The following is a 12324-nucleotide window of genomic DNA, read 5'->3' as shown; positions in this document are numbered from 1 at the left end:
GCCATCTAGAGTAACAATATGGTTGGACATCATATATCTAAGATTTTTGGACCCAAATACCATGACTTCAGTTTTGTCTGAGTTTAGAAGTAAAAAATTGTGGGACATCCAGGCCTTTATGTCTTGTAGTCATGCTTGAAGCTTAATTACCTTCTATAATTAACTACATAGCTAACCTTTGTGAGCATGGATGATTCATCATTAGCGAACAAATTGAAGTCTATCAGATAAGATTTAAACCAAGCTAGTGCAGTTCCTTTAATCCCAATTTCATGTTCCAGTCTCTGTACTAAAATGTTGTGATCAATGGTATCAAATGTAGATGTAATGTGCTAGTTTTAGGGTTGGACCCAATAAGGTGCTTGACACAACTTCTCAGTTCTAATAAAGTTTGTCATAGTTATCGTTGGCAAAGCAGGATGATGATGTGGTAAGTCCTCTGCCTCACTAGATGGCACTGATCTCCAGTCTATGAGGGAGGACACCTAGATGAGAACTTGGTACTGACTTGTGGGATGTGGAGTCTAAACAAGAGACAAGACTTACTAGAGTGCGCGAAGAGATGAGCTGAGTCTGGAGGGGAGGTAGGGATTGTGAGGGAAATTTCAAAATCTAGGTAACACTGTTTCACTGTTTTCACACTTCTCACAGACCCACTATCAAACCTGCTTACACCAGTGCCTCCTCACCGTTTGCTCCCCAGCAAGACATCATGTCTCTGGCCATACAAAGAAGTATGTTAGGTAGATATCAACTATAAAACTACCTACACCTGAACATTTGCTTCCCAGAAGGGAGCCCACGGGAACCAGCACAAATCATCAATCTCAAGGTCTTAAAAGACAATGAAGACAAAAGGACAAAGTAACATGAACTTGTTAATTAAGACTCCTGACCACATTGTATGAAGGTTGATTTGCATTGACTCATCCCTTTCTTCTTTGTGTGAACCCAGCTGTTGAGTTGTATGTATAAAAGGCTGAACAACCTACACATCTTGGTCAATCAGATTGGCCCGCTCTTGAGTGTAGCTCTGTTCTGCTCTGCATGTTTCTCTATTTTGCTGATTAAATTCACCGTTATCATTCACTTGTAAGTTGCCTTTTTGCCTCCTAACTTGCCTTACAGTTTTTGCCACGACAGGGATCTTACAGGGAAGAGTGGAGTATGGACCTGACAGTGTGGATAGATGCAGCAGGCATGAGTAGCTTGAACAAAGGGTAGGGGAACGATGGGGGAGATGGTCCACTAGCCAAGATGTAGTGGTCTGGGTCCGTATCGCAGTGATCAGGTCTGGTAATGAGTGCGTGGAAAGTAGCCATGGTGGATCTCCAATCCCTGATGTCAGAAGGACTCCAAAATCCTCTAAGTGACACAATATCAAACCTCACTGATACAAGGTGCACAAAACTAAGAGCAATCACTCAATTCCAGAATCCCATAATCTGTTCATGATGTTAAAGTGATTCACAATATTGATGTCCATGAAAATCCCTTTCAGTGAATATATACTAATACTGTTATATTGGTAATACTGAGGTCCGTGACGCTTAACTCAATAATCACTGTAATTCGTGAACACGTAGTCAAACATTCGTTGGAGCTTCATAGGCAGGTAGTAACATGGATTGGCAAATACATATGCATGGCGTGAATCAAAGCACAGGCATACCATGGAAACCATTGCCCTTACAATGGCATGGTTACATGGGTCCGTGATGATCTTGATTCCTTATGGGCATTTAGCAGTACTCATAATCCTTAGCTTAATTTTGTATAGTCGGCAACAGAGAGATTCGATAGGGAGCTGTTACTCATTAAACCAGAGCAGCAGGCAGAGTCCGTGGTCCGAACCATGGCAACGATTAACTGATGAAGGCTGGAAAGTCGGAGTGACAAAGCAGACAATCTGGCAGCTTGGTGAGGGAACTGAGGAGGTATATACATTTACATTTATATTTAGTCATTTAGCAGATGCTTTTATCCAAAGCAACTTACAAGTGAGGTACAAGGCAGCAAAAATCTAAGTCAAGGAGAAAACATCAAAGCAAAGTCCTATCAGAAAAGTGTTCACAGTTCACGAGATGCAAGTGCGAGCAGAAAAGGATTTTTTTTAAAGAGATTTAAGTGCATAGGAAGATGTGGAAGAGTTCTGTTTTCAGCAGTTTTTTGAATATTGGGAGAGAGTCTGCTGAGCGTGCAGAGTTTGGTAGCTCGTTCCACCATCATGGGATCATTGCGCTAAAAAGTTTTGCTTGGTGTCTTCTGTGTGGTACTGGGACCACCAGACGTCGTTCGAGATGAGATATGATCAGCGCCTGTACAATGAGTTGGGTTGTATATTCCGTGATGTAGTGTCTTCTCTTCCTGATGTTGTAAAGAGCAAATCTGCACGCCCTAGAGACTGAGGAGAAGCTCAGTTGGTCGTTGATGATGACCCCCACATTTTTGGCCGATTTAGTGGGGACAATCATTGTAGATCTAATGTTGATGCTGATGTTGTGTTGTGTCGAAGGTCTGGGTGGAAAGACAAGGACTTCGGTCTCAAAGAGATTGAATTGAAGATGTCTCTCACTCCTCCAGGGTGAGATGTCTGAGAGACAGTGAAGTCGTCCGGTGGAAAGGACAGTAAGAGCTGTGTGTCAGCAGCATAGCAGTGATAGTAAAGACCATGTGAGTGAATGATGGCACCTAGGGATGAAGTATAGATAGAAAAAAGAAGAGGACCAAGAACTGAGCCCTGCGGCACACCGGTAGAGAGGCTATGAGAGTGAGAAAGATGCCCCCACCAGGATACCTTGAAGCTTTGTCCTGATAGGTAAGAACAAAGCCAGTCTAGGGCTGATCCAGAAATGCCTAAGTCAAAGAGTGTGGAAAAGAGGATCTGATGGTTCACAGTTTTAAAGGCTGACGATAGGTCAAGTAGAATTAAGACAGAAGACTGACCTGTGTCTTTTGCAGCTCGAAGATATTCCACAACAGTCAGGAGTGCTGTTTCTGTAGAGTTACCCCTCTTGAAGCCAGGCTGGTTGACATCGAGGAAGTTGTTCTTGGAAAGAAAGTCTGAGAGTTTATTGAAGACTGCTCGTTCCCTTTTCTTGGCCAGAAAAGGAAGGAGGGAGACAGGTCGGTAGTTCTCCACAACAAAAGGATCAAGAGAAAGCTTCTTGAGCCGTGGGGTAATCAAGGCCTGCTTGAAACAGGTTGGAAAAGTCCCTGTTTTGAGAGATGTGTTGATGACTTGTGTAATAGCTGGCATTAGAGCGGGAGCAGCTGCTTGAAGAAGAGTGGAAGTGATTGGATCCAGAGAGCAGGTGGTCGGATGGTTAGAGAGGAGGAGGGTGGATACATCATCCTCAGTCAGAATTGCAAATGATGAGAACAATGCAGTGTTGCAAGAAGTCAGATGGATGTCATCATCTGGAGGAGAGAACTGTGAGCTGACGGCTGCCACCTTGTTGGTAAAGAAGTCGGCAAAGTTGTCAGCAGTGAGAGAGGTAGATGGCGGAGGTGAAGGTTGGTAGGTGAGTGATTTGAAAGTGGAGAACAGCTTTCTGCTGTCCGAGGTGTTGCCTAGCTTATCCTGGTAGTAATTGATCTTTGCCCTGGTGACACTGTGAGAAAAAGGTCCAAGCAAATCCTGATACTCAGCAAGGGCAGATGGAGTCTTGGACAGCTTGCGTTACAGCTAGTAAAACCAGGGATGGGCCACTAAGTTTAAACAGGAGTACTTCAAAGGAAGAGAATTCACTAGATGATAACTGTTTACATCTAGGAAATTTCCTGTACAAGGCCACCACCACGTCCACTGGCTCTGGGGCAACTAAAGTAGTCAAAATCGGGTGGGCACAGCTAAGCCAGTTGACTGTGCTCACCTGGTCATAGCCAGTACTCCTTGATAAACAAGAAATCTAGGTCCATAAAGGTGATAAAATCATTAAGAATTAAAGTCTTGTTAGAGAGAGATCTCACATTAATCAAAGCCAAACATGGAGCTGTTAACATGGGGAGACAGATTCATGGCTTGGATTCATTCAAGATTTGTTTACCTAATCTGCAGGGGGGAGTGGACCTAGATCGTAGGAAACACCAATTCACGAATGCAAAGGCGAGAGAGTGAAATAATTGGTGGGGGTCAATCATGTGAGGCAGACCATACAGCATGCTGAATATTGACGGCAAGTTTTCGGCTTCCCAATCTGTTAGGGTGGATCCCATCACTCCTGACTTCTGCCTAGAAGAGATTCAAATTGTCAATATAACTAAAATCATGAGACCTGCAAGCAGACTGGAGCCAAATGTGGAGGCTGATGTTTCTGCTGAAATGCCTTATTCCTCTATTTAATTTGTGAATAGGGCCCAAAATAACAGACTTGCCACAGGTACTGAGAAAGGTGAACATGTCCTTAACATCCTTTTTTTGTCAGCTCGATTGTTCACGGGAAGTGTCACACAACCCCACATGAACAATCACTCGAATGATGGAGGATGGGAGAGATCTCTAAATGTATGGAGTAGTCTGGAGTGAAAATAATTTTCCTGGTTTTCTTAGTTTCAACAAATCCTATCAAAAAGACCAAATTGAGCAATGTGCTCAATATGTAGGTTGTTAACAGAGGAGGAAAGGGTAATGGTGTGGCCAGAAAAGGAAATACAATTAATGGGGGAGGAATACAGCTGGAGGGGGATACCAATTAGAAGGACTTCAGTTTTGGTGCTGTTCAGTTGAAGGAAGTTCCGTTGAAGGAAGTTCTCTGACGCTAATCTCCTGCAGGCAGCAGGCTAGAGCAGATGGAAGTGTCGGGAGCACAGGTTCAACCTCACATAGAGCTGAGTATCTTCAGCATAGCAGTGGAAGGAGACTCCATGCTTGCCAATGACATGGCCCAGTGGGAACATATAGATGTTGAAAACGGTCAGCTCAAGAACCAACCCTTGTGGCACCCCACAGATGACCGCATGGGGCCATGATTCGGCATCCCCCAGGGCCACATACTCAGCCCTATTTGTGGGATAGGACCCAAACCACCCAAGAGCAGTGCCAGAAAATCCAGCGATATGGTGTAGACGGTGAAGGAGAATTTTGTGGTCAACTGTATCAAAAGTGGCTGTGAGATCCAGAAGGATAAGAAGTAATTGTAAGGCCTGGTCAGCAGACATGAGAGAGGTCATTAGTGACCCTGACCAGGGCTGTCTCTGTGCTGTGGGAGGATTGTATCTTTTGAGGTGATCATGAAGCTGGGCTCAGACAACTTTTTCCAGGACCTTTAACAGGAATGGAAGGTTGGAGATTGGATGATAGTTTGACATTACTTGGATCCAGATGTAGTGTAATTATTGCAGTTATCAATGGTGTTGGGACTTGGCCGCTCTGGATAGAGTAATTAATGATGCTGGTAATGAGGGGGCTTATGTCTGAAACATTAGCTTTTACCAGGGGAGTGGGGAGAGTGTCCAAGGTGCATGTTGAGGGTCTCATCCTTTGAATGAGACCCTCAACTTCTCTCACTGTGGTGACACAAAACTGTGACTGACAACCTTATGGCTTTGAAGTAGGCAGGTCTGGAGATGAGGGGGGAGAACGGAGGAGCGGATGGTGTCTATCCTATTGGTGAAATGTGCAATAAAACTATTGCACAGCCCCTCTATGAGATTGCTGCAAATGTGGGTTTGGGGTTTGAGCAGATGATTTATTATGGAAAAAAGTTAATAATTTATTTATGAATGAATTAATTAATTATATTTGAGTAATATTGTAATCTGGCAAGTGCTCTGGAGTAGCTTTTTTATGTTCTCTGGATCTTGTTTTATAGACAGTTAAGTTGGTTGAAACAAAGCGTCGCTCGAGTGCCCGCCCAGCTGTTTTCATCTGATGCAGCTCACTTGTTAACCACGGGGCAGATTTTGAGAAAGTGACCACTCGAGATCTAACAGGATCGTGGGCCTCAAGGATATTCTGGAATCCATTGTTGTAGTAGTCCATTACTAGATTCATACGGCTTCTCATTCCTCTATTCACACTGACAATCACACACACACTCACCAATGGCCTAACCTCACTGGGACCACCTAAGATGAGGTTTAGTGTCTTGCTCAAGGACAGATGGCATGACAGGAGGAGCCAGGAATTGAACCAACAATAGTAGGATTGCTGGGCAACTTTAACTTTAGAAATGCATTTCTAAATCCTAACAGTAGGATTTGGATGAGAAGCATCAGTTTAAAACAACAGTAATGTGAAAAGTTGTTGTACAAGTTCTAACAGTAACACTATCTTCATTAGCTACTGTAGCAGTATGTAAATGTACCTCAGGCAGTTTGCTCCAGTTGAATGACTTAAGTGGGTTAGTGGGCTGAGGAATATTCTTCTTCTGGGCAGTTCCTAGTGGGGCTCCTGGAGGAGGAGGTTGAACAAACTGAGCTCCACCAAAAATTGGGAGGCCTCCTGGAGGAGGAGGAGGGGGTGGTGGTGGTGGTGGAGGAGGAGGAAGAAAGGGGATGGTTGGGACAGGATGAGTTAGAGGTAAACCACCAGAAGAGACAGGAGGTCCTCCTGGGACATTGGATGTCTATCAAGAAGAGTAACAGATAAGGAGATTATAAATTCTGAACAAAAAGATTTTCATGACACAAATCATCATTATGGTGCACTTGAACTCAAATCTTTCACGCATGTACTTCTATATTTTATCACAATATTAAATACTGAAACAGAACTATTCCATTTCTAGATCATAGATTAAAATGTCTAGTGCAGATGAACATACAGACGTGAGTTGCTGTAGCTGAGTAGACAGTGCTGCCACATGGATTTTAGCTTGTTTGTGGTCATTGATCTCTCGCTCCAGCTTTTCTTTTATTTTGTTCAGCATCTCCATTATATCATCTTTCTCCTTATTCTTGGCCTCACACTCCCTCTCTTTCTTCTCAAAACGTTGTTGTAATTTCTGATGCTCTGGAGAGAAGACAAGGTGACACAACAAGCATATTACTTAATATAGAACAAATAACATTCATCCTGGACAGTGTAATTTAAAAATGCAGAGCTGCTGGCAGAGATAAGCTGAAGACAACAAATCAGCATTGTACATATTTAACCCTTAACCCCATATTAACCCACAGTTTTTTTTAAAAGTTGGGTTGGCTGCTTGGATCCTGATATACAAGTGTAGATTTTTTTTTTTTAAACTACAGCATGCACATATTAGTCAAATGTAAATATGCTTTTATTTTAACACGTAGAGATTCTGTCGAAAAACACTGAGCAGCACAGACAGCAGCACAGAGATAATAACTTCTAAAAGTGTTTTGAGCAAATCTTGCTCTCCTGACTAATAAGAGAAGTATAACAACTTCTGCTTAATGCGTACACTTTGTAGCATTCTCATATATTGGAATTTTATAAAGACAATTTCCCGTAGGGCTGTGCAGAACATTGCCAAGTATAAAGAGAGAAGCAAAGCTGTATTGAAGCAGGGAGAGGGAGGTCTGCACTGTCCCTCAACTCTCAGGCTAGTGCCGGCTTAAGTTGCACACCGTAGCTTTATGCAGCATTTATTCCCAACTAAACAAGTCATCAAAAGTAAACAATTATCAGCAGTTTTCAGATGTATAATTAAAATGGACAAATATTTAATGTATAATAGATTAGGTTAGAACATGTGTTATACACGTTAAAGAAGGAAAAAAACTTATACATTGTGTGTGTGTGTGTTTGTTTTCACCTTTTCTCATGTTATCAGCTTGTTCTTTCCACTGTTTGACCTCATTCTCTTTGACAAGCCTATAGACACATACGCATACATATCACTGCATCTTTTACTACTGCTACAGAGAATGTGATGTTATGTTGTCCAATGTTAACTGCTAAGTCTCAGCCTACTACTTGGGTTACAATGGGTAATTTAACTTGGTCAGATTTGATGGAGATGGAGAAAGGAAATAGTAAGGTTGCACTCGTTTACTGACCTACTGTAGTGAAAATTTTCAGAATCAAGGCAGATCACAAACATCTTCACAACATGGCATATTAGGTTCACAGAAATTCAGACACATGATATGAACTTCACCTTCTTCTGTATTAGTATCAAATCAATCAATCAAGTATCGCACACACACATTCATGCATACACTTTTTTGTTTTTTACCTTTGTTACATGTCCATGTTTTGAAATATTTGTTTCAACATTTCAAAAAATATAAAATATAATTTTGCTAATGTAGTAGTCATCTGAGTTGATGTATCAAAGATTGCAACAAGTGTACTGAACATCCATCCATCTATTCTCTGTAACCACTTCAGGGTCACAGGGGGCTGAAGCTTATCCCAGCTGTCATTGAGAGGTTGGTTACACCCTGGACTAGTTGCCAGTCAATCTCAGGACCGACTACTGAACATGCAGTATATTGCCTGTCATTATCTCATCTTTCCAGTGGTGCTGTTTGAATCTCATCTGTCATAAGTACTAAAAGCTTTACAGTGTGAAGCACTAAAGGTTAGGAATCCAGGAAACTTACATGCGTACAACATTTTTCACATTAAAGTCCTCCAGTGGAGCGACATCAGGGTTTTCACCTTTGTCTGTTTGTAAAATCAGCTGCTGAACTATCCTGTCCAACAGCACCCAGTACTGAAGTGTGGTACTGTTCTGATTATCTGCAAACAGATGGTGAGGAGTCAGCTAATAAATAATTTCTACAGTCATTCATGTAAGTAGCAGAAAAACAGTCTTACATGGTATCATGAGGCAGTGTTGCAGTAGAGACAGGAGGTGAGGATAAGCTGCAGTGTTGCTCAGCTTGTTCTTTATCAGCTCAAACATGTGGTTGGCACTTTTAGTTTCAATATGGACCTGAGGTAATACACAGATAGTTTCACATTTAAAGGCAGACTGATACAGGGCTGTTTAAGATAAGAAGGTCTGTACGTGTAGTTGTAACCATCAAAATGTGAAAAAAACATTTAGACAGTATGAATGACTCACAGCGTCAAAGCGTTTAGACATCACAAGCTCATCTTCATTTCTCAACATCTCAAAGAAGTCCAGATGTCTGGATAACAACAATCCCAATCACCACTCAACTTTATACACTTTATACATTTAAATTGAAGTACACAGACCTTCCTTAGAAATCTTATTCATTTATTAGTTTTAAGATGCCATACTATGTACCTGTCCAACGTGGCATTTTCATGAGTGCGTAGTTTGTCAATGACAGGCTGAATGCCCAACATCAGAAACTCATACCGCAAATGGACTCGGAACTCTAGACTGTTCTGAAAACACACACATGCGCAATACATTTCATTCATATTTATCTGTTGTATGAGACTAGTTAAGTGCCAATAATTTTATGTTTTTTCTAAAAACTTGCACATCTACAATAGTTTTACAGTATGGAATTTCTGAAAGACTATAGAAAATATCAGCCCCCTGAGAATTAAAAAAGCAATCATGTCATGTAATTTCTTATTTATTATTAAACCAATGTGTGATTACACACAATATTTAGTAGAATAACACCTAACTACAATTTAAAGACACAAAGAAAACACATGACACTGAACCTGTACAATAAATATATTTAATAAAGTGCTTTTCCTTATAATGGCAGCACAGAACATTGGTTTCTCACCTCGCCTGCTCCCTGGCTGAGCACAGCATTTATGAAGGACATGATGGAGGTCTTCAGATTTACTTCATCTCTGTAACGGCCTGTGGATTTGTCCAAATCTGTCACCAGGGTCTGCATGGCAAACAAGTTATACTATTACTAAGCATATTCGTATGGATAGTACATTGTTTTTGGTCTTGTTTTCAATAAGTATTTGACATCTATTTGGTTTTATAAAAAGAAATTTCTGGAAATGTTAAATTCTAATATAACATTGGAACACATCTGATGTACCAAGTTGCTAAACAGTATCTGGAGAGAACACACAGAGTTAATGACATACATTGGTGACAATTGCGGGGTGAGAGGAGAGGAGAGATGGTCAAGAGGAGGAAAGGAGCTCAGTGCATTGGGGGGTGGGTCCCCCAGCAGTCTAAGCCTATGGCAGCATAACTATAACTAACTATATGCTTTATTAAAGAGGAAGGTTTTAAGCTTAGACTTAAAAGTAGAGAGGGTGTCTGCTTCCCAAATCTGAACTGGGAGCTGGTTCCACAAGAGAGTAGCTTGATAGCTAAAGGTTATACCCCCCATTCTACCTTTGGAAATTCTGGGAACCACAAGTAGGCCTGCATTCTGAGATCAAAGTGGTCTACTGGGATGATATGGTGCTATGAGGTCTTCTATATATGATGGAGCCTGAGCATTCAGAGCTTTATATGTAAGAAGCAGGGTTTTAAATTCTATTCTAGATTTAATGGGAGGCCAATGGAGAGAAGCTAGTGAAGGTGAAATATGATCTCTCTTGCTAGTTCCAGTCAGCACTCTTGCTGCAGCATTTTGGATTAATTGCAGGCTCTTTAGGGAGTTAATGGGGCATCCTGAAAGTAGGGAATTACAGTAGTCCAACCTAGAAGTAACAAATGCATGGACCAGTTTTTCGGCATCACTTTGAGACAGTATTCTCCTAATTTTGGCAATGTTCCGTAGGTGGAAGAAGGCTGTTCTAGAGATTTGTTTTATATGTGAGTTAAAGGACAGATCCTGATCAAAAATAACTCCAAGGTTCCTTGCAGTAGTACTGGAGGCCAGACTTATGCCATCTACAGTAACGATACAGTTGGACATCATATCTCTGTGACGCAATACGCTTACCGCACGAGTTTAAACACAGCTACTATTTAATTACTGTTTTAGTTTTGATATTTGATATATATTAATTATTATCCTGGTTTTGTCAGTAGAAAGTCTAGTAACTCAAGGAAGTATTAACCTGATTATTTTGGGGAATATTAAAAAAGGCCCACACAAACAAATAAAATAAGAGCAGACCTGAAAGCGAGTTCTCTCTGAGGCATATTTCTGGTAGTGCATCATAGCTTCTAGGACTTTCTTATGGCCTCCTGGCACCAAACAAACTGCACCAAGGATCTCTAACACTGCAACCTAGAAGGAGAGAAGAATGGTCCATCAAAAACGAGAAAATTAGAACAGCTACAATTAATTTCTTGGATTAAAAAAAAAACTATTCAGAAACATCTAATTAATAATTAGATACTTTAAAATATACTTTTAAATGTATTCAACATAAACTGTTTTTATTGTTAGATTTAATTGTGTTAAGTATGCAAAAAAAAAACTATATATCAAAAAATTGATTGTTTAAGAGGTGATCAATACATTATTTTACGAATGGCATTTGTAATATGTCCCAGTTTTGTTTTGTATTGTCAAACCTGTGAAGGTACACATATGGTTTATGGTTGTTTTGGTTTCTATTACGTTTGTGGTCTTGTTACTCCTAATATTTCCATATCCTTTTCTCTAGCGTGTGTAAAATGTATGATCTTACACTCACAGTTTCTATAAATCTGTCTTTACATTTTTTTCATGGTTTTAGATTATGCTCCATTTTTACAGTACCTTGGTTTTGATGTTTTCAGTGGTTAGACTTTGAGCAATGATATTAATGCTCTCACAATGGCCCAGGACATGAGCTCTCCCTTGAGAGTTGTTCATCAGAGCTTTGATGCAGCCAATCAGTGTGGTGTGGATCTGAGACTCTGTGGTCTCATAGTCCATTGACTTGAGGAAATTCAGTATACAAGAGAGGCCATCCAACTCAATGAACCGTGTCACAAACCTGAGGATCGATAAGCCAGAATGACAGATTATGGTTATTGTTATAGCTAGTGCAGTATGGAAAAACATGAAATTAAGCTTTGTGTGTGACAATAGGAATCAGACCTCATTGGTTGTGTCCTCAGTGCTGTTTTTAGACCTTCTACCATCTTATGTCTTCCTTGCTCTTCTTCATCTTCCAGGGATAGCAGAGTCTTCCTCTGGAAAAAAACAGATCACTTCAGCTTTCCATATTTGTTAACTTTGAGAAACAAAACTATCACTTTGGCTCTTAACTAAATGTTGTATATCTGCACGTAGATATATGCATGATAGATGAAAATATCAATTATACAAACATTTGTAAAATGTGTAAAATTATTCTGATGAAATAAGTTCTGCATGAACTCATTCTTTACTCATGGTGAATTATTGGTAACTGAATCCAATCTGTCATTATTTGTCTGAGACTAAACTGGAATCAGACTCACAGCAGCTATGGACCTGAGCTGGTCAATATAAAACTCTGGCCAGCTGCTTGCTCCTTTATTCTCCTCTAACTCCTGAAAAAAACACATGTACAGAAAC

General features: G+C 40.6%; 1 protein-coding gene across 4 annotated transcripts in view; it reads right to left on the bottom strand.

The window, feature by feature from the left end:
* The window catches only part of daam1a (dishevelled associated activator of morphogenesis 1a), a 47087-nt gene that overhangs the window by 13084 nt on the left and 21679 nt on the right, over positions 1 to 12324 (bottom strand). For all 4 annotated transcript variants that reach the window (XM_067495463.1, XM_067495461.1, XM_067495460.1 and 1 more), the window contains exons 4-15: positions 12228 to 12299; positions 11863 to 11957; positions 11539 to 11758; positions 10948 to 11061; positions 9637 to 9747; positions 9174 to 9277; positions 8985 to 9051; positions 8735 to 8852; positions 8518 to 8656; positions 7725 to 7783; positions 6768 to 6955; positions 6309 to 6569 (exon numbers count right to left, since the gene is read on the bottom strand). In XM_067495463.1, the coding sequence (XP_067351564.1) occupies positions 6309 to 6569; positions 6768 to 6955; positions 7725 to 7783; positions 8518 to 8656; positions 8735 to 8852; positions 8985 to 9051; positions 9174 to 9277; positions 9637 to 9747; positions 10948 to 11061; positions 11539 to 11758; positions 11863 to 11957; positions 12228 to 12299 (1548 nt within the window). The remainder of the gene's footprint in view (positions 1 to 6308; positions 6570 to 6767; positions 6956 to 7724; positions 7784 to 8517; positions 8657 to 8734; positions 8853 to 8984; positions 9052 to 9173; positions 9278 to 9636; positions 9748 to 10947; positions 11062 to 11538; positions 11759 to 11862; positions 11958 to 12227; positions 12300 to 12324) is intronic.

This window comes from Channa argus, unplaced genomic scaffold, assembly GCF_033026475.1.
Source record: "Channa argus isolate prfri unplaced genomic scaffold, Channa argus male v1.0 Contig023, whole genome shotgun sequence".
NCBI classification, from domain to species: Eukaryota; Metazoa; Chordata; class Actinopteri; order Anabantiformes; family Channidae; genus Channa; species Channa argus.
The sequence above is the reverse complement of the archived record's forward strand: the minus strand, read 5'-3'. Positions and strand labels throughout refer to the sequence as shown.